At 37.1% G+C, this 22,993-nt stretch overlaps 2 protein-coding genes across 2 annotated transcripts; both read right to left on the reverse strand.

Moving 5' to 3' along the window:
• Positions 1-2,876: 2,876 nt before the first annotated feature.
• On the reverse strand, positions 2,877-8,940 carry LOC140786922 (uncharacterized). The gene is made up of 5 exons (XM_073135639.1): positions 8,671-8,940; positions 7,486-7,800; positions 5,397-5,598; positions 3,392-3,620; positions 2,877-3,255 (listed from the first exon to the last, which is right to left on the reverse strand). Exons 1-5 carry the CDS (start codon positions 8,755-8,757, stop codon positions 3,012-3,014), a joined length of 1,077 nt encoding a protein of 358 aa, XP_072991740.1. The 5' UTR covers positions 8,758-8,940; the 3' UTR covers positions 2,877-3,011.
• Positions 8,941-11,600: 2,660 nt separating this feature from the next.
• Positions 11,601-18,170, reverse strand: LOC140786992 (uncharacterized). Its single transcript, XM_073135717.1, has 8 exons — positions 17,656-18,170; positions 16,423-17,142; positions 13,945-14,040; positions 13,780-13,863; positions 13,167-13,401; positions 12,924-13,084; positions 12,167-12,448; positions 11,601-12,065 (listed from the first exon to the last, which is right to left on the reverse strand). Exons 1-8 carry the CDS (start codon positions 18,013-18,015, stop codon positions 12,003-12,005), a joined length of 2,001 nt encoding a protein of 666 aa, XP_072991818.1. The 5' UTR covers positions 18,016-18,170; the 3' UTR covers positions 11,601-12,002.
• Positions 18,171-22,993: the final 4,823 nt, after the last annotated feature.

The raw sequence follows: 22,993 nt of genomic DNA on the forward strand, positions 1-22,993 counted from the left end.
CAAATTGAATAACAAGTTATAAAAAAAAAAGGTAATGCTACGAAAATGATATTTAAAAATAATAAAAAAAATTTAGCAATCAGAGGAAAATGAAAAATTTTGCCCATTTCTTCATCCCTTAGGAATGCTTAAAGGCTAAATCAGACCCATGTAAGGGCATTTTTGTCATTTGAAAAGTTGCTCCCCACCAATGACAAGCTGCCAAGTACCCTTGTTTCTGCATGAAATTCCTGCAGCCTGCTGCCAAGTTTAATTACCTTCCATACCCTCACCTGTTGTTAAAAGAGAATTACCATGGTAAGGAATTAAGGAAAGGATTCAGGTTGACATTGGATACTATCTTTCCCGGGCTTTTCTGAGATTTTAACTTTTAAATAAGGCTTTGGAATGCTAAAAGGAATATAGCATCAAAGGTCTTCCCTACTATTGAAGTTGGCCATTTATATATGGCTGGGTTTGCTCCCCTGAGCTCTCAAGCTCACATAGCTAGCTTTTCTCTGCTTGAATGCATTTTTCCTCAGCATATTTGGACTTCTAGTTTGCTGCAGTACTTCTCCCTACATGAGATTTCTCAAAGGTCTTCATAGCTCTTCAGTTTCTTTTATCAACTTGGAGTTAGAAGCAACTATATATATATATATATATATATATATATATATATATATACTACTAGTCTACTAGTTAAGATTCTGGGTTTCTAGTTTCCTACCAATTATTGATCAGATGAGGAGGAAAATCTACTGCAGACAGTGTTTCGCTAGGCGAAAATCAACAGCAAAACTAGCTGAGGAGCTCCAATCTACAGCTGATAGCTCCACAAGGCAGGCAAAGCTTCAAGTGGAGAACAATAGTGTTGATGTCTCCTTCTCTGGCTGTTCCACCCCAAAAGCTAAAAGGTTTTGCATCCCTGAACACCTTCAGTGTCCGCCGGCGCCTAAGAAGCGGCGGCTCTCGACCTTCCATTGCTCCTCACACAAGGCTTCCATCTCATTCTTCAAGCCTCCTGAACTTGAGCTCTTCTTCTTGTTTGCATCTTAGTAGAGCAAGATAGCATGTGCTATCCTCATTTGATTTAATCATTTTTATCTTCTTTCAGATGAGTATTTTCTTTTCTTTTTTTTGTTTTTTTTTTGTTTCAGCTTTGATTGTTGTGCTTGAAGTATAACTAATATTGAATCACCCTGTGTTAATTCCTTATGTTTTTCCATGTAAGGCGATTAGGGTGTGGTATGAGATAAAGAGTTTAATGTACTGAATTGAAGGTGTGAGCAGTATTCAGTTCATGTATCTTTTTAAACTGTTCAATATATAAAAGCATCTGAGTTCTGTCATAGTTATTCTCCTCAAAGAGAAAAAGAAAAAATAAAAAAGGAAAAAAGAAAAAAAAAGAAGAAGATGTTGATATATATATATATATAAAGATTCACATAAAATATTAAGGCACTTTCCAAGCTCCTTTTGCCAGTGAAGTTAGTTTTAAGGCTTCTCATTCTTGAATATTCTTGCATGCTCTTCCTTTTAAGTTCATCCTGTGGTCATTCTCGCTTTCTCTTTTCCTTTGGAAAGCAATGCTGGTGTTGCACTGCTGCAAGAGCTGTTTTTGATGAGATTGGTGATGTAGATCAAAGTAGGAATGAAGCATATATGTGGGCCATTCATGCATATCCACAATGATATACCTGTGCAAGATTAATCACTGCGGTCGGCTCTCCACCAACAATGATCGCGAGTAGCCGCAGGTTAAAAGCAACACCAAGCGTGATAAAAGGAGTCCCTTTATTCGAATCTGGATGATGATCTATCTAAAGCTTGTATAAGGTTGTTGGTTGTTGGTCCTCAGGAGAAAAGACCCATAACCTGACCAGAGAATGTACAGCAAAACCTAGACAAAGCATATATGTATATATATATATATGATCCCAGACCTCCTAGCTCTGGTAGTGTCCATGGTGTGAAGTGGAGATCGATGTAAAGAAAATTTATTAGTATCTGAGAATAAATTACACAAGGACAAAAGAGGTGGGTAGAATTTCACCATGCCAAACAAAATAATTAATAACTTTGTTAACATAAACTTTGTGGTACGGATACCAACGTCCTCTGCCAGGAAGTTGATTTTTTCTTATACATTCATGTGATTATAGTCAGTTTTATGCATCTTTGTCTATGGCAAAGCAACGTAAGGACAGGGTATCCTATGAAGAGGCCTGACTGTGAAATGTCTATTTTACCCTCCAAGGCAAGGAACCTTACATATGTGTGTGTGTGTGTGTATAATTATATATATATATATATATATATAAGAGGAGTGGGAGTTGACATGGGACCGGATGTCTTGCCTTGTGATTCTTGTGCTTGATTTGGTCAACTCCAGTTGTCGGATTAGATGAACTAATATCCAATATCTAGTAAATAAGCTAAAGATAGTGAAAAGGCAAAGTGCGAACAACTATATTAAAGGTTCAGTGAGTACAAGGAATTCTGAATGATTTTGGAAGTACAAAGAAGCACCACCCATTATATAATTTGAGAGTTAAGAATATAGGAAAACAAATTATTAGTAAACCAATAAATGTCTGAAACGCTGATATATTTAGACAATCGACAAATAAGCAAAATCAGTAGCACCATCACTTACTATTTGTAGTAATATCTTATTCGTTAATTCAGGCAACGAGAATATTGTTATTTGAAAAGAGATTGGTACATTGGACAAAAAAAGTATATATCAACTTCCATTCTATCAACACCACCACTAATGAAATAGCTAAACACTTCGATATCTGAAGCCACTACAGTTCAAAATTATACTATGTATTAGTGAGAATTTTAAGTGAATCTTATTGACATGAAGATGCTAGACCAGAATCAATTACTTATTAACGAAAAAAATGATCACTATAATTTTGATTAACCATACAATTCTACATAAATTTCTGAATATTGAAAAAGTATTATGACAAGATACTTTGGGAGCACAGTTTTACAACTCATTTTTCTTAGGTTGATCTTCATCCTATGTGATCAGCGCCGACATCGACTGGATCTGCTTCTTCGGGTTCATCTGAACTATACTCCAGATTTCCATCTGCGGCTGACTCTCCAGCAGTGGAAGAACCTGAACTATTCCAATCAGCTGAACTTTTTGTTTCTGTTGCATTAACCTCTTCTTGTTTGTCCATCATTCCAGATAGAGCTAACTTTGGAGACCACTCAAGAACATCATCAATTATGTTTGAAACCTTCTTTTGGTACCTGAGAAAGAGCAACGAGTTTAATGATAATTCCAAAACATACAGGTATATGAGTAGCATACAAAAGGTCAGAATGCATAACAACACTACGGTTTTTATTAGCAACGTGAGCATATACTACAGAATGGAGATCAAACCTGGCTCTGGCAGCTTCATCTGGAGCATGATGCCTTAGCAATAATATGATCAACACAGCAGCAACAGCATATGTAATCCTTGATGTCCATTTTGGTGGCTCCCCTTCATCTTTCTCTGGCCAAAAGCGAACAAGCTCTCTAAATGTTGTTTCCTCCGCATTAATATTGGGGAAGAACCACACACGCTTTCCAAGAATTATCCAAAGGGCCCCAAAGATTGCTCCTCGAACTGCATTACAAAGTTCAAGAAGATGAAAATATTTGTTCAGTTTATGGCACGGTGTTCTTCTCTAGCATATTTCAAACTAAACTAATATGGACGACCAATCAACAAAAGAAAATGTAAAAGAATCATGAAATAAAAATAACAGCCAATATTTGTGTTATATAATTAATAGTCCTCTCACGTGGATAGATAAAAGAGGATAGGGTGTGTCCCATGGCCTCCGCCATACCATACAAAAACGGATAATAGTAATTAAGATTAAATAGGCTTATAAGAGGTCAGAACTCAAAGCCTCTAAAAAACCTAGCTTTGATACTATGTCATTTGTTAGATAATCAATTGACCTAAAAGCTTAAGTTGTTAGGTAATAAACTAGCAACATATATCCTACCTTTAAGAAATTAGAAAGGCCAAATTGCTAAAGTTCCTAGGCATAGAAAGTTTCACTAAAGTGCCTAGGCCAAAATCATCAAAACTGCATACCACCATTTGCTAACATCATCACCTTTATAATGGATATACAGCAAATGAATTCTATCATATGATTCCCTTGGTGTTTAAAATTTAACCAAATAGACATTGTAGAGAAGTCTAAAAGAAGCATCCAAAATTATGTTATCATTCGTTACGAAGTGTTGTCTAAATCATGTCTCTTAGTTAGGGGTGAAAATGGATCGGATACAAACTGAATAGTGCTCAACCCACATTCGAATTCATACTTTTAATTCCGATACGGATCCGAATACGGATATTGGACGGATATCAAAATTTAAATCATATCCTAACTAAATGGATATAGATAATTTTTGAATAGAGGATCGAATCTTAAATGGATGTTGATCAAATTTTAATCAAATTATGTTCTTTTATTTAAAGATAATTAACACAAAAATATTAAAAGTTATAAAATAAATAAATTTTGTATGTCAAATACATATAAAATTAAAAAAATTAATCTCTAATATATAACACATCATTAATAACAATATCAATATTCACTATTTAAATAAGCAAACTAAAAACTGTAAATCATTCAAAAAGTATGCAGGTAAATAGAAATCCAAAATCCATATCCGAATTATATCCAACCGGTATCTGAATCCATATCCGAAATTTTTTTTAAATCCTATCTATATCCGAATTCGTATCCGAAACAAATAAAAATTTTTTATCCGAATCGGGTCGGATAGTAGGTTCAGTCGAAGTTAATACAACCCGTTTTCACCCCTACTCTTAGTACATTATTATACTGAATTTCCCCTAATCAGGAAAAGATAAGTACTAATATGAAGAACTTCACAAGGAAACTATTCTCATGATTCCCCAACTTTCTTATTGTGTTTAACTTCACTTGTGATCTCCAATTCTTCCAATGTCATAATCTAGATACTTTAAGGTAGGTCTCAGACATTATACGAAAAGTCATTTGCCCAAATAAAACCAATTAGTATTTGTGTGCAAGCACTTTAAAATCAAAAGAGAGGGTCTATTTATTACAAAATTTACAGGGTTAAGAATATGGAGCCTTTACAGAAATCATAGGGTTCTATGGGTTCATGACTACTCTGTAGACAGTGAAGATTGCTCTCCCGTAATTAACTTTTGTTTCATATTTCATAATTCATGACTATGCTTCCTTTCTTCTGTTTTGCTAACTTTTGGTACATTTAAACAATTATATAACAAATATTTAAATTCAAGTACAAAGAAAAAAAAATCAAAGAAACTGCTGTGACTACTCAAAATAAATAAAGATGAGTTCAAAAATGAAAAACTTACTTAGTAGCAGAGTTACAATGAACAGCAAAACCCCAGCACATGAGTACAGCACAACAATCTTGCACTGATAAGGATAAACAGGAAACAAACAAACTGCTAGTGCAACAAGAGGCCAAAGGAATGAAAGAATTGTTTGCCATAATGTCCTCCTTTTCATGAATGTCCATGCAAAAAAGCCATCATTTTCAGAGAAAACTTGTTCCTGCACAAACCAATCGAATAAGACGCTTGAGACATAGATTCATTACCAATTCAGAAAAGAAATCTCACTGAGAATAGAAAAGTCAGATCTAGATAAACTTAGTCAAATCTGAAATAGGGTAAGCAGCTAAACATGCCAATGTAGGAAATGGCACTAAAAAGTTCAATATAAATGTAATGGACTCAATACTCTTGAGCCCAAATTTTCGCCAAAAATTTACATAAACTACCATAATCAGGCATAATGATGCCTGGAATCATAAACCGCATGCTACAACACCAATTAATAAGGATGTAAAGAACTTAAACTTTTAGGTAACAATATACACAATTATACACAATTATACACAAACACATATAATAGACAGTAGAACATTGCATTCTCACATATGATCGATTGGTAAAGAAGCGTGCTCTAGGCAACTGTTAAGGAAGAAGAACCTAATAAATAGTCCAAGATGCTCAAATTAACAAACTGAAACTGAAAGCAGATCAAGGTAGCTTGCTCTCAAACAAAGAGGCTGCTTACACTTTATGTAGTACACAGCATATATGGACATGAAATGAACATCTTGCTCCTAGCAATAACTTCTTAATAGGCAAATAATATGATCAAATATCCAGACTATAAAAGGCGATGTCCATATAGGCTAGTTTGTGGAACTTAGAGCATCTAACATGTCAAAAGAAGGGTTCCCATTGCACAACGTCTCTGCCCATGTGAGGTCTGGGGAGAAAAACTGCATGCAGTCTTACCCTCATTCCTGATGAGGTTGTTTCTAAGAGCATTTCAAATATGCAAAAGCTTAGCTTAAAGTGCTTTAGAGATTATTCATTGCCACCAAGGTCACTTGATATGTATCATATCCATTAGCTTGATTAGTAGTAACAGCATATGCCAGTTCATAGACTTTGTTCAAGTATCCAAGTGAAAGAAAAAAAAATCAATATCATACACTTAAAATAATTGGATTTATCGCAACTAAACATCTGTTGTTGCTAACAAACAAAAATCATCAAATTTTTCCTCTATCGGAAATCAATCTAGTCATTAACATTTATCAGAAGCAACAGACTCTTACATAATAATTTATACCATCAAAGAACCTTACTTAGACAGACTATACATGCTCCTTAGCAATTGCACCTCAAAGTGAGATTTCAACTCATCATTCTCCTACTAAAATAGGCAACCTTATCTCAAGCATCTAATTCATTGTAAACTGAACCATGAGCAAATCAAAATCAATGTACAATTGCATAAATGAGGCTTTGAGAACATTTAAAAAAGCAACGGAACCAAAGAATGGTGTATATACTAATAAGAGAAAAATTCCAAACTCCAAATTTAGCAATAGTTGATATTGGATTTTGTAAGTTCTTTAAGCAATAAAAAGGGGAAAAAATCTGAAATAACAAGGCAAATTCATAAACTGACAAAGTGGCAATCAATTGAAGAGTGATCTACTATCCGTGTGCTTCATTACATACAATTTTTCTCCAATTTTAAGCTTAAGTTTAGTACAATATTGCAATATGAAAATAGTAACAATGTAATTTACAGATAAAATTATAAAAAATAGTCTTTTTAAAAATAGTTTAGCACAATAATTTTATGAGTAACTTTATTTAATCCTTTTTAATTAGATATGAGCGAATAGTCAGCACCAGAGTGTGTGAAGCTCTGCAAGACAAGCTGGCACCAAGTTGTCATGTAGAGCATCATGGTACATGCCATAGAATGTTAAGTGCCGATCATAAAATGTACACTGGTAATCTATGATCACAAGTAATAAAGTACTTCATATACAGTATCTACAATCTTGCAGCTCATAAATCAAACATAATTTGATCGTTCTTTGTCCAATTAAAAAAAAACAATACTTACATTATGTATCTCCAAATGTGCAGGCCACGATGATAACTTCCTTTTCCCAGGCCTAACAGTTTTCACTACACGGTCACATCTTATCAGAAGGTTCTTCCTCAATAGAGTATTTATGATGTCTTCTGCCTCTAAATCTTTATCTGATCCAAGAATTTCCTTGACCTCTGAATGATTTTTCAAGAAGACGGTAAAATCCTTTCCTCTAAAATATTCAACTCTGGTTTCTTGCATTATAGCCCATCTAGATTCTAGCTGCTTGTTGTCTCTAACCTTCTCGGCAAAGATCTGATATGCATCTTTATTTTGAGCTGGCTTCTGCAATCATTTTGAAGAAAAGTGTTAGTACATGTAAATGTACAGAGCCTTGAAACTATTTCGTACAATTCTAAACTTCTTTACTAGTAAAGACCAAAGACAAAAGGACCAGAAAGAGAAAATGGAGCTCCATAAATGAAGGATAACTATACTAATTACATTGATAAGCCCCTAGTTGGTGAAATGCAATTCAACAGCAGCAGCAGACAAGAATGAGCAGAATAAGATCCTAGACTATTTGAAGATTGTTCGAGTGAAGGTGATAAGATACCAGGGTATTCCATATTTCATGGACTTCAATGAAGCGCAGATAAAATAAACTACGGAAATTTACTAAAGTCGTAACATTCTCCTTTTTGCTTCTAGGGAAGATTACTAAGCAGTATAAAAAATGTGGATGAGGTATGTATAGAAGGATTTAAGAGATGGAAAATTAAGCCTCTTAAGGCAAAAAGACAAGCATTAGCCGAAAAGAAAGCTACCGGAGAGATAGCAATCGCCTAAACATAAAGTGTGCATTTTGATGTTTTTTTTTAAGTCTTATATGTTCTCATAAAAAAGATTACGATTTGACATCCATCCACCTAAAAAGATGACAAATTTCCTCATCAACAAAAAAGAATACTACACAACATCATCAAACTGCTCAAAAGTTCACGTTCTCCGTCAAGAAATCAAGAATGCCTTGGTCGGCCAGCTTCTTGATTTCCAAAAATTTAGGAGACTAACACGACCTCGTCTCCCCGTCGTACGCTAATTTCCTAATCGGAAGACGGCGGGATCTTGCCTCGATCGAATGAGATGCAAAGAAAACCGCCGAAGAGCTCGCAGCCGCGAAAAGTGAGAAAGAAATTAGAAGGAGGAGAAAACCTTGGATTGGCTGTCGGAAAGATCCCTTCCCCCGCCATTCTGTGGAGCCCGGCGGACTCGCTTCTTCTCCGTTCCCGATTTCGTCATCTCCGAGCAGCGATGATGCGTGCGAGAGAGGGAGGGGCTCGGATTTGGTGTTTGGTATTCGGTCGTCAGTTACTCCATGGGGGGGTGGTATTAGGGCTCGAACCCGTTCACGGTACAGTTACGTTACTCACAAAGGACTTGTTGGGGAAACGAATTCTTGACCGATTTAGACTTCCTACCCCCAAAAAAATTACCCTAAACGAAGACCGGTCGCAATTTTCACATACATCCCCTCATAATTTCTTTAATATATATCAACTCCCTAAACTATATAAAAATAAAAATAAAAATCTCACCCGTATTAAAATGTTAAAAAAAATTTAACACATAAAGTAACTATTTTACTGTAGACTTTGCTATCTTTCCGTTCTTTAATATAAGAATATAAAATTAACCGTGTGACACTCATATATATTAATCTTTTAACAAATAATTAATAAAATGAGTATTTTATATATTTTTCATAGTCAAGGAAGACAATGTGTTATGAAAATAAATAAGTGGTTTATGTGAAACGGGCAAAAGTTAAGATTAGATGTAATTATCTTAAAAAATTATTAAAAAAAAAACATATATAGATGAGGACATTCCCGAAAGCAACAGTACTTTTAATTTTATTTATAATATATTATTCTTTTAGCTTAATTATAATTTGCTTAAAGTTTGATTAAGACTATAAAAGCTTATATAATTCATCCTCCGAATTACTTAAAACGCTTCAATATCCATCCTTATAAAAAGATCCCAAAGTATTATACTGTAGATATTATAAGTGATAATTTATATGTTTTTATAATCGGAGGATTAAAATGATACTGGAGTTAAAGTTTAAAGGAGCTTAGTATAACTAAATCTATTTTTAAAAAATAATCTATATATGCTTTCTTAAAATATAATTTTGTATACAAACTTGGAATTATCTTTATAGAAGGTTGTTTACTCAGTTGTCTATAAGAGCATCTAGTAATAAATCAATTTAAATAAAAAACAAATAATAAGTGGAGTTAATTCTATGTGACTTATTCCATACATCTTTGAATAAAAAAAAATTATATGAATATTTTTTTAGTTCAGAGATTGTGTGGATATAAAAAAATTCAGTGCATATGTAAAAGAAAGAGTATTATTGAGTTTACTTATGATACTATTATATATTCATTATTTTTTTAAATTAAATAGAGAGAGAAAAAAATAGAGATCAATAACATGCTATGCTTATCTGTATTAGGAATGTAATGCTAAAAGCAGACATGATTAAGGAGTAAATATGTAATTAAAACTATAATTTTCTCTAATACTGTATGAGTTTAACTCTCCTAAAAATATATCACAGTGGAATGAAATGATGAACTTTTTTATTTCATTTTTACTAAAAACTTTTTGGTAATAAGTCAGATATAAGGAAGGTGCAGCGTAGTGATGGGTTGTACTCTTCCTTTTAGTTTTTATCTCGATTATGAATTTTGTTAAGAGAACAACCAATTTTAGTATAGTTGGTAGGTACTTTTTTTATGACCAAATGATCATGAGTTCACAGAAATTATTCGGTGGTTGATAGTTTGGTGGCTTGGCTCGATTTGATTGATAGCTCGATAGTATAGTCAGCTTGAAAGACCTCTCGGCGGCGGGGTTTAATTCAAAATAATTCGAAATAATTGTTTCGCGAGTCGTATGCCAAAAAAAAAAAAAACTTTGTTAAGAGACGCCGCCTACGGTCAGTCCACCAGGAGGGCATCAGGGAACACAAAACGTGCACCTCGATGCCACGTGTGACGGCTATGTAGCCACATCACCCAAAAATGTGACACGTGTCGCCACCTTCACCTACTATATCTATATAAAACGTCAGCCTCTTCCTCCTTTCTCTGTACCTAGATATGTATAGAGACTTCTAAAGCTCATATATAGCAGTAGCTGTTGTTGGATGAGTACCTCGCCCAGCGTCTTATCTCGGATCGATTGCTTAGACGCCATCCTCAGCCACTTGGAGGAGATGCGAGCCTGCAGGAGCCCTTCCGCGTCCGCGAGGACGTCGACGAACGGCGCCGTGACGACGGCTGCGGCGGATGATCACGGCGGCTCGTCGCCCAAGAGCCTTAACCGGAGGAGGTGCCGGCCCATGAACGACGTGGTGGTGGAGGCACAGCTTAAAGGCAACATCATCGACCGCGTCGGCCACCTCGAGATTCGTATACTCAAGGCAAGCTACTCTTGCATGTAAACTCCTTTAAATTTTCTAAATATTTTTAAAAAAAATCTTTATTCTGTGTTTGAAGTAGTGCATGTTTTTAAGGGTACTTTCTGGTGGTGTTTGCAGTTGGAGGAGGAGATGGAGCAAGAGAGGAGCCCAAGGAAAGGGAAAGGAGGCCTCAAGGGTTTGGTCAAGTCGTGCGTCAAGGGAGACCTCAAGACCAAAGAGTGATTGATAGACAGAGATGTCTTCTTGGAGTTTTCTCTCTACTTTTGGGCGATGTGAAAGAGTTTGTTGGATTCTAGCTTGTTATGATGTTGCCATGAGATTAATCACCGTTTTCTTCTCTCATTTTTTTTTTATATCTCAATGCAAGTAGAAACATACAATTAAAATCATATCATTTTACTAGTTCCGTGTTTATTTTTTCCTTCATTTTTTCAAGAAATGCTCTACTAAAAAAGATAAACATATACTCCAAAGGAGTTTCTTTTTATGCATTGTAAAGCTCCAGATCCAAATATTGTCTTTGGATTGCAAAACTGAAGCCGAGAACACTCAAAATAGAGCTAAATAGTTCTGAATTCCCACTTTTAACTCTTACGTAATAAGTACACTCAGCAAAAGATAATGTACAAAGTGGAGAATACTCTTGTAGAGTATAAATATGATCGCATCTTTAATTTACAACATGGAAATAATACAAGAAACGAGGTCTAAAATACATAACGTGATCTTTTCGAGAAACCTTCCAGTCAAAATTAAAATCAAGCAACAGAAAAGGACCCAGAAAAAAGAGAAGGATTTACCGACCCGCTCCACTTCTTGGAAGTTGCAAGAGTAGACATATCCATCCTTTTGAGTTGTACAAGGGAAATTTTCCAACAACCGAAGGTAATCCCTGAACCTGCGAGTGGTGTTACTTAAAAAGAACTCACCAGAGAAAAATCTCTTTGAGCTCAAGCTGGGAAGGGACTTTAGAGAAAGATGAATCAGTTCCAGTTCATCTCGATCAGATTGGAAGTCAAAAACTACCGAATAATGGAAGATAGAACTAGTGATCTTGCCGACTATCCTCGAAATCTAAACACTGTTCCAGCACCATCCTTACTCGAAGCTGCGGTGGAAAGATATTTGAAACATCAGACCAGCTATAACACCGAAATTTACGATATAATTAGAAATACTGTAACTTTAAGTATTCGAGAGAAGTAGGACCTTGCAATCCAAGCAGGGATCATTGACCATAGTTTTTAGTTGAGAAATTATCCCGGCATCCTTCAGTCTTGTGATCCGAGAAGACGAGCTCTCGGAGTCGGGGAAGACAAGGTTCACTATGCACCACAAGGTAGCAATCCGCAATGACTTGTCCTTGCTCTGCAGAAACTTGATAATAAACGAGGACCTGCTCCAATCTGGTTGGGATGGAAGAAGACAATTCATCACAGCTTCTTTACAGGAATCATCCCCGGCAGCAATGTTGCTAAGCACAAACATTCCCTGAAAGGGGAAATTGACAGATCATAATGTTACAACAGATCCTTGAAAGAAAATCAACTACATTTGGAGACTTGCTGTAATATGACAAAAGTCATAGACATCGCTCGCTACTTTCTTACATGGCAAGATCACTGTAAAGTGATGCATGGCCATGCCATATAACACTCAAAGAAAAGTAATGAACTCTTAAGGCACTGAGGAAGTCCCATCTGGGTATATCCAATTTTGCAAACACAGAATGGAGTAGATCATTACACTAAACATTTTTTTTTTGGTTAATGTCCTGCTAAAACTTCATTAAACGAAGCTGAAGACAGCCAACTTAACCAGGCTTACGGACCATTCTGTCAAATAATTTAGCTTTTAATATCCCAAATATTTTTTATTAGATGCATAGGATCCTCAAAGCAAAGGCAAAAGTGTCTGAAGAGAGCATGCATATAGAGAAGCTCAAAGAAAATAGTGAAATACCAACCTGAATACACACTCCAACAGCATAAGCATTTTTTAATTGTCTAGAAACAGCGATTATAATAGCGCTTTCATCAGCAAAGACATGCTTAATAGAATCACCACACCCATCAATAAAATTGCTGACCAGTGCCAAAGCTTGCTCTTGAATTAGATGTTCAGCATCTGCAGCATATTACATCAAGCAATGGTGTTAAATAATTTAGTAGGAATTATACAAAGAAGGGTGAAGAAAACTTAAAATTACCACATATCAGGCTTGATAAGGTGGATACAGTCAGCTGCATAAGGATGTGGTCTTTGTCCTTTCTGTCCAAAAGGAACATGAGATTTCTCAAAGCCCATACCGATTTTAGTCTCAGTGCTGAATCCATCGACTTGGATAATAGAACAAGCTGTGTGACGCCTCCATGTTGAAGTAAAACAGACTTCCTGGTAGTACAATTGACAGCTACGTTGCAAATAGCACCAAGTGCAGCAATCTGTGACCAAAAACAGAAGGGTCATCAGATAGGAAGCACTAACCATATCCAACTTTCAGATTTTGAAAAGCTAATGGAAGTTTCCAAGTGCTGGTGAACTAGACATGAGACAACAGGAATTTATCTAATTCTAGGACATGTTTCAGGGAGGATCTAATGTGGTTTTATACAGATACTACCAGGGGATGAGTAAAAATTGAAGTCAATGATGGGACGATGATATGCGTCATATAAAAGATAAAAGAATAAGTAGACATGAAAACTCACTTCTATATGTACATGAGAAAGTTAAAAGATAAGTAAAAGAAGGATGATGATATGCTTCATATTCATGAAACTCTCAAACATAATAGATTCAAAGAACAACAATATGCATACCTGTACTGAAGTGGATGGATCGTGCAAAAGTTGGATTAAGCGAACAACAGCCGAGTCACTAGAAAAGCGACCTGCACTAAGGTTCTGGAACAACACAAACCTATCAAATGGTTTCAAGAACATGCAAATAAAGTTCAAAACAAATTAATGTTCCAGAAAACAAACCTTAAGTGATCGAGAAATGTTCTTTATACAGTTGCAAGCAGCAATTCGAACATCAGCTGAATCATGCTTTAGTGCATCAAAAATCAAGTTTGACACCTGTGCCAGCATACCAAGGCAGAAACAATTTAGATTAAAATAAAAAAAAACTATAAAGGGTCCAATAAATTTTGTTGATTAAAGCACAATAGCCAACGAAAATGCAAAGAAACCATTTCCATGCTCCTTCGCTTCATTTGCTGATATTTAACAAGCTAGGGAAGGGCATTAGTTACACCGTGCTAATATATATCATGCTAAAATAGGTGAAAACAGGGGTTTATGATATTCCAATGGCAATAAAGCACATTGGAGTCACGGAGATATCCCACAGGTTAGGGACATGTGCAGGTGCACTAAAGTCCTTCATTCAATTTAAATGCGTGCATGAGCATTGAGCCAACAAGCAATGCTAAAAGAAATACAACAAAGCACAATGCTTATCGAATTATTCAACACGGCGTAATAGGAATCCAAGAAGATTGTGTACTCAAAAGAACTTCAACAGTCGAGAAAACAAACAAACTTTGAACTTCTTGATCAATAATACTAAAGATCTACTTTGGAAGACGTATAATGTTACACAGAGAGGGAAATGCTACATGCAACATAGGCACAAGTACGGACCAGCCAGCCACTAATGATGCACATTCTCATTATAAGATCCTAAAGCACGATAACAACTTGACAGCATTGACGCAGCTGTAAATTAGAAGAATTCATATGATAGCTTCTTCAGGTCTCCTTGATTTAACCCTGGCCAGCAGATAATGCGAGCAAAGGAAGTACCAGGAAGAAATACAATGCAAACCTCCAAAAGTATCAAAGAAAAACAGCAGTTCAACCTGACTATTGCTTCAGAAAATAAGGTCCTGAAAAAGTAATTGTTGCAGTACAGGGGGCTGTGGCAGATTCAAAAAAAAAAAAAGAACTAGTATTCACACTATATAAGACCTCAGTAAATGCATTAGAAAGGGAACAAATGCACAGTAGTTCAAAAAAATTACATGACACCTGGCAGTTGGAGAGAATGTAGTAGAGAACTCCAAAGAACAAGAGAACGAGTAAACAACCTTACTAATCTAAATTGTCTTATAAATGTACCTGAATCATTATCATTTCAAGGTTATGATTCTTACAACAGAGAACTCAAAAGCACACAGGGAATTAGCACTTCGTAGTCAAGCATGTATCAAAACGATACTCAGGAGAAAATCATGGTGAGGTACAGTAGAATGAAATAGAAGTGATCTACTAGGCCATCTACCGGCCAGAAGCAAAATAACTGAATGGTCAGAAGCAAACAATTGAAATAGAAGTAGATTGGAATTAAGAAATAGGTTAAACCTATTTCTACAAAACTAGATTTAAAAGGCCTCTGGCCATCTGTTTCGCAGAATTAGATTCAGAAATATGTGAAGTCCAGAAGATTGCTTCTATTGCCGAGTTTATTTGCTTTCAGATGGGATGTGATAGGATAAGCAGAATAAAAAAGAATTTTAAGAAAGGAAGAATTTAGGTTTGCAACAAGTACCACCACTACAGTAACTCATCACAATAGAAGCACCACAAACAAGGAAAAATACTAAGTACAAATTATGACGTCTAAAGCTGCCTGAAGATACAGATTATTACTTAATCCCCAAGGCTTTAAGTATCTACAAGTTGATTGAAGGTTGTAACAAAGCGTTCCTATAAGTTCTAACTCTAGCCATGATTGACTGAAACAAAGTCTGTTGTAGCTTCAAATTACAGTACAAGATGATGGTTTGAAGATTAGACACACAGGTACACCGGAAAAAAAAATCAATTGAAGGCAATATGAGAGAGCTAGAAGCACATAAGAAACAATTGAATCAAAGAAAGCCACAGTACAAAGAATAGCATAAGTTTGGATGCAAATTAGACATTAAGGAATGCTGGTTAAATGCTGGACGACAATATTTTTATGAAGAGTTGCCATATCACGTTTCTCTGTGTTTGTGAAAGTCATAAGACACCAACATGTAAACATGGAGTGATAGTTTAAAGGCAAGAGCACAACAAATCGTGGCCAAATAAACTATCAAATATGCCATTTCTCTAGGTAGACATCAGGATTCGTTTTAAAAAAGTAACTTGATCACATACTATGCTAGGTCTTATTATTATTTTTAGTTGTACTAAGGTGCTCTTTATGCAGAAGCACACAGTGTTGGCTATGTCCCATACACATCCAAGGAATAGCTGTTAAAATAAATAATGATTCCACTACTTACGATAGAGATTCTTAGTTATGTCTGATAGCAGATGTTCCTTTTGCACTTGATTATAACTTGGGTCATGTGAAAGATTGTCTGGTCCATATAAATAATACAATAAATTTAGCATCTTTCTACATATCAGGATATAGAGTAGATTGGTAGCTATTATGCTGATATATTTTCATGAGATATTACAGACCTGTAGCGACATAAGCTGAGATCTGGACTTCTCTAGTTTTGAGCAAAGTTCAGTTAATGCCAGCAATATTCCCTCAAGGCGCCTGGCTTCTATTGGGGTCTTATTCAGATGATTGCAGAGCTTCTCAACAGCATTTATTAAAACAGCCTGTTTCTGTAACTCCTCATTTTCTGCAATTAGATTTGTTAATGCTGATGGAGCCTCATCTCCAACTCGACCAGGTTCTTCAAGAAGCTCAACTAGGATAAGTATTAATTTGGTTTTGATTTGTATATCCTGAACATAACAAGGGAAAGCATGCCCAATAGCAATCAAGCATTCACAGGCAAGTAATCTTGTACGGGGGTTCCTTTCTTGCATTAGCACCACCAATGAATCAAAAGCTTTTCCATTGCCCATGCTTGCAAATTTGGAAGCAACTTGAGAGTTATTTTTTACAATTGCCACAATAGAGTCTAAGCAAGCATCTCTTTGATTCATAGAACCTCGTAGTAGACTAACAAGCCTCTGCAGAACCCCAGCATCACAAACTGCCATTTGTTCTTCATTTCTCTCACAAGAGTGTGCTATGATACTAGCAGCTAGTTCAGTCACGTTCTCATTTCCACTGTTCAAAAGAGAAAGAAGAAACTGCATGTTTTTCTCCTGAAGGACATCATATTTTGGAGCCAATTTTGATTGGAATATAATTCTAAGAGAGCGTGCACCAGCATCCACAACCTGTAAATAAGCAAAGCTAGTCAGATGATACTCATATATTCATGTAATATTAAGATATCATTTCCATCAGTGAAATTTGACATATGTGATACTAATCCTATTCCAGACATCTGAATTTAGCAGTTAAGAGACCCTCTATAACAAGAAGCACTAGCTGTTGTCAGTTCTAGTTTTCTTAACTCATTAGACCACCAATTACTCCATATGGAATTGTTCTAGCTCTCGGTTTCTTGCTTTTAGATTGTATCCTCCAATCCAAATACAATCAAAGGTTTTCGCAAGAAGTATTCAGTATTATTTATCTGAAACGCATATAAAGTCGCAAAGAAATCGTAGACAAGTGATAGTCTAATTGAACCAGCTGCATAGCTTCTCTAACAGAAACACCCCTCAACTCCAATATAACTAAGCCGGATCACTACCATCAGATCCCCAAGATTTCTCCTCGCAAACATAAATTAACGAACGAAAGCAGCGGAATTGAATCAAGAGCAGCAGCCGGGCCACGATTACCTTCTCATCCGGATGCGAGAGGAGACGCATGAGGTGCGGCACGGCGCCGGCATCGAGAACGGCGCGCACCCCATCCTCCACCCCGCAGGCGAAGCTCCCGACGGCGGCCGCGGCCTGCACGACGACGGCGGCGGAGGCTGGGGACGAGGCGAGGAGGGAGACGATCTTGGGGACCGCGCCGAGGTGGAGGTAGAGGAGCTTCTTCGTCTTGTTCCCGATGATCTGATTCTTGATCTCTCGCAAAACCCTAAGCAAAGCCTCTCCATGACCGCCGCCGTCCTCACCTCCGGCTCCGGCGGCGGCAGCGGAGAGCTTCTCCGCCAGCTCCTCCGGACGGCGGCTCACCGCCGACGCCGGCATCTCGATCGATTGGTTCGGGAGGAAAAAAAAAAAAGGAATCGAGATGGATTTGGTGTCGGATTTTTTTTCCCCGGGGTGGGGTTTTGATGGTTAGAGCGAATCCGTCGTGCTGAAAGCCGGATTTCTAATCCGACAGCAGTTTTGGGGAAGATCGTGGAAAATGGAATGGTGGGGCTCGTTTTTATAAATCTGATATTCTTACCCTCGGATTTAAATGTTACAAACTCATATACTATTTAGTATTTAATTTGGCCTTTTATTTTGCGAAATAATTTATTATAAGAATAATTAAATTTCAAAAGTTAAGTTCTAAAAAAATTAATTTATTCGCTATCCTTGAGGGGAATGAGAGTGACTCGATATTACTTTCCATGTATTTTTCTGTAGTTTTTTTTTGACTAAACTAGTCTGGTTCTAATTTTTTTTTATTAAAATTAATTATTTCTCAAACTTATTATTGTAGTCGTAATAAAAATGCTAAACTAATCGGCATTTTATTCCTAAAAAAAGATACTGATCAGTTTAACATTATATATATATAAATTTTTTTAACTTAATCTTTCAGCTGTTGAAAAAAAAATATTTAGAGATAAAAATGCTGAACTGATTAGTATTTTTTTAAAACACTGATTAGTTTAGTATTTTTATTAGGGCTATTGTAAATTAGATCCTATTTGATAATAAGTTTAAGAGAAAGACAATTTCAATAAAAAAAATAGAAAAAATAAGTTTAAACCAGATCATTCTAATAAATTAGACCATAATTAGTAATAAATTTGAAGAACATACTATTTTAGTTAAAAAAAATTAGATTGTGGCTAGTGGTTTCTTTTCACAAATATACAACATTTTTCCAAAAATAATTAGAGGAATGAGAGTTTTTTCGAACTATTTTGATTAATAGATGAGTTATGACTTATGACTTGTGAGTATAACATCATAAAAAAATATCCTAGTTTATATTAAATAAGTCTATAAAATATACATAGGAAAAACCTCATAGATTTATTAATTTATCGATTGAGATAGTAGTTAGCTACGTGTTATATTACACCAAACTTTCAGCCAAGTGGCCTTTTATATTTATTAAATTATTTAATTATTTATCTTTTAATTCAAGAGCAATTGCGTTTACAGCTCAGAGTCTAAAAATAAAGTTATCCAAAGAGGTATATTGTAAGAATATAAGATAATTTTATTTGTATTAGTTAACCCTCTTATAGTTCTAACTTATTTATAACTAATTTATTTTTATTCTAAAATGAGATAATATAAAATGAAAAATGGTTGAATGTATAGCACTTTTAATAGAAAATAATCTTTATCGGTAGTTTGAACAGAAAAGGTAATAGAACTCTTAACGGACACAAATGAAAGTTGAAGGGGCCCGGTAGAATGTCACCTAATTTAAGGAAAGTAAAATATATTTTCTACTTGTAAAAGTTTTGGGTATTTATTACAAATCAGATCTGGACCGATTCGGACATAAGAAAATTATAAAAGTTTAGGTGGAGGTAGCCTCGTGAGGTAGGATTCTAATGGCTTTGGTTTCACTTAAATCGGAGGTCGGGATGAAAAGATAAAATAAAATAATGGAGATAGGTCGGAGATGGCAGAATGATAAATTTTGACATTGTGGCGGTCGTTGGAGGGTGGTGGACGGCCGTTGTAACACCCCAAAATAAATTTGAAAACAAATCCCTCTGACTAACGTACGCGCCGAGCACGTGCGTCAGTCCTGCCACCCTGCCCGCGTCTCCTCTTCTCCTTCTTCTTCCCTTTCCCTTGCCGTGCACGCCACCTTCCCCACCTCCTCTATCTCCTTCTTCCCCTCACCGCAGCCATCCCACCCCGCCTCTCATCTTCTCCTCCACCTCACCTCTCTCCTTCTCTCGTGGATTGCCGAAGCCGGAGTCGACGAAGTGTCGTTGCCGCCGAAGCCAGACCGAGAGCTGCCGAGCCTACCGGCCAACCCCTCGGTAAGCCTTTCCCCCCTGCCATTACTTTTGATAGTGTAAACCCCCCTCCCTCACCGTCGTCGGAGCCCACGGCGGCCGACGACCTCGCGTCTAGCCGCCGATCCGAGAAGCCCCGATGGAGGGAGAGAAGCCATCTCTGGGCTTCGGGCCCTTAGTGATGGGGGAGGATGGACTCCCCATGGCCGCCGGCCATGGAGCACGGTCGTCGCCATCGGGTCCACCTCCTTCTCCTTTTTTTCTTTCCCTTTTTCCCCTTTCACTTACCCGTCGGTCTTGTGGCCGTCGCCGGCCTTGTGCTACGCCGCCGGCCTCGTGGCCGTGTCGTCGGCCTCGTGCTGCGCCACCGGCCTCGTGCCGCACCGCCCGCAGCCCCGCAACCCCGTGGATCCCTCTCGTCGCCTCGACCTCCTTCCCTTGGGAGGAGATGGGGTGGTAGGGTGGGGGTTTAACCACCACTTATTCCTCCTTAGTGGGCTGCAGTGGTCTGCAGCCCACTAAGCTAGCTTTGGGTGGGCTGCGGGCTGCAGCCCACCAGCTCGGTCTGGGTGGGCTGCAGGCCGCAGCCCACCTAGCCTTGGACCCGGGTGGGCTGTAGGCTGTAGGCTGTTAGCCCACCTAGCCTTGGACCCGGGTGGGATGTAGGCTGCAGCCCACTATTCCAACCTTGGTGGGCTGTGGCTGGGCCCCACCCCAGCCCACCAAGGCCCTCTTGCTTTTTGGGTTGGGTTTGAGCCTACCCATTGCCTCTAGCCTAGCCTATTTGGGGCCATTTGGACCCTATAACACTGTTTATCTTTTTCACCCGATTTAATTAGCCTGATCCCTCGTAATGACAATCTAGTATCATGTGAATTTTAGGATAACATAAGACTCGCCCTAGGAAACCCTTGACTCATGTATTTGCCAAACATACATAAGATAATTAATTCTATTAGTTCGCTAATCTTACGTATGGCTTACTTGCGTGAATTAATAGGATTGACACCGCGTGAGAAGGATTTTGGGATTCCGGAGGAGCCGGCTAGCTGACGAGATTTACCTTACTGTGGAGACCCCCCAGCGAGTAGAGTTATACCAAAATAGAATAATATAATTACAGTCATTATACCTATAATGACACTGTAGGAAATATCGATATTAATGCATGCATTTAGTATACCATGTTATATCTCTACATATGCAGTTATTGATAACTTGCTCATAATGATATTATGAGATTGTTAATGTAGTATAAGTATTAGCGTGATATGCTTTGCATATATCCTGTATGATATACCATTGCATATATATCTATTGTGAATATAGAATGTAACGATCAGGATGACTATGATATGCTTTATACACCCATAAACACTGCACCACTTCCACCTATCAGTAGTAGTCGAATTCTGACTAGGCAGTACCCGTACTCACTCAGCCTAGGGTTAAGGGTAAAGTGTATCTTATATGATTATACTATTAGCGGCCTACACCTGAGGTCAGGAAGCATGTGTTAGGCGGGGATATAACTCTAGTGGCACCCGATGACGCAGGGTTAGGGCATCTGTTGATGAGCTGAGGGCTCCCGATTCTCCCGCCGAGGGCGGTGATGATTTAGATAGAGTGAGGTATGGGCTTACGACCGGGGTCCTTAATCTGATGGCCACAGACGACCGGTCACATGTAGTGTCGCCATACATGTGTAGGTGGCATTACCACTAGATGTGTATATATCCCCCCTCGATGTATGAGATGATGGATGATTATGTGATGGATGATTGTTTCTTGATAGTATTTACCATGTGTGGTGAATAGCTCGGTGAGCGATGATAAGTATGATTAATGCTTTGGTAGGCATGAGATGACTAAACTGCTATTTTAATTGCTATGCATAACATGTGAAACATATGATTGAGATGCATACGAATAAGATATTGTATCAAGCTTTATATCTGTGTGAACTTATCGTGATATGTTTAGGAACTAGCATGTTCCAGGATAGTGACTGGTAATCTTAATCAATTGCATTGATGTAGTAAATTGTGGTAAGTCATTTTTAACAAACATATCGTTATTGTTAGCAAATATAGGCATACATTGGATATACACATGTGATTTCATTATTTTAAATTGTATGGATCCTACTCACTGGGTTGTAAGCTCACCATCTCATGGTGGCATTATTTCAGAGCTAGGGGACGCAGGTGTGGGTAGTGAGAAGTAGCTGCTTTTCCTTTCAGTATGTATGTTAGATGTATTAAGCCTCTACGAGGGCATTGTGATGATGTTATATTTTGGACTTTAGCATTGTATTTTGAATGTATATTTGGAAGGCTTGTTGTGGCCTGTGGAACTTGTATCCGGACTCTTATAGTGAGTTTATTTATGGTGAAATTGTGCTATTGTGTGCCTTGTGAAATTCTTGTACTGACAGGTCATGTGAAACACCGCGTGGGAGGATTTACCCATGCGGTTTACACGTGTATTTGGAGGTTTGGGGTGTTTCAGCCGTGTAATAGGGTGGTGCTAGAGGTAGAAGATGGCTAGGTTTGGATGCTTAAAAGGGATCTACAGTTATGATCTACTCTTATAAAGATAAAAACAATCTAACAGCTAAGGTAAAAAGATAAAGGACGAAAATAATAACTGGCTAAACTCAGATTTCTTCCAATGATCATTATCAACATGTCAACCCTATTTATAGGACTAAAATCCCTAGCGCATCGGATCCACATGCGGATTATCCAATTTATTTAAAATTAAAAATAATAAAATAAATCTAAGTAACTAATTTGACTCGACTCAACTCGATTTTGACTCGACTTAGTCCATATGGTCGGACCGTAACAGTACCGTATTTTACTATTCTCTCAAAAACTAAAAATAATGCAATTTTGACTCGACTTAGTATTTTACTAATGCTCAAAAGTTTACTCTCCCCACGTAAACACAACCCAGAACAAGTAAAGCTATTTAGATAAAGAGTAATTTTAATTTGTAAAAGAACCTCAAACAACCTC

Source organism: Typha latifolia, chromosome 4 (assembly GCF_019914945.1).
Source record: "Typha latifolia isolate L0001 chromosome 4, TyphaL0001v2, whole genome shotgun sequence".
In the NCBI taxonomy this organism is placed as follows: Eukaryota; Viridiplantae; Streptophyta; class Magnoliopsida; order Poales; family Typhaceae; genus Typha; species Typha latifolia.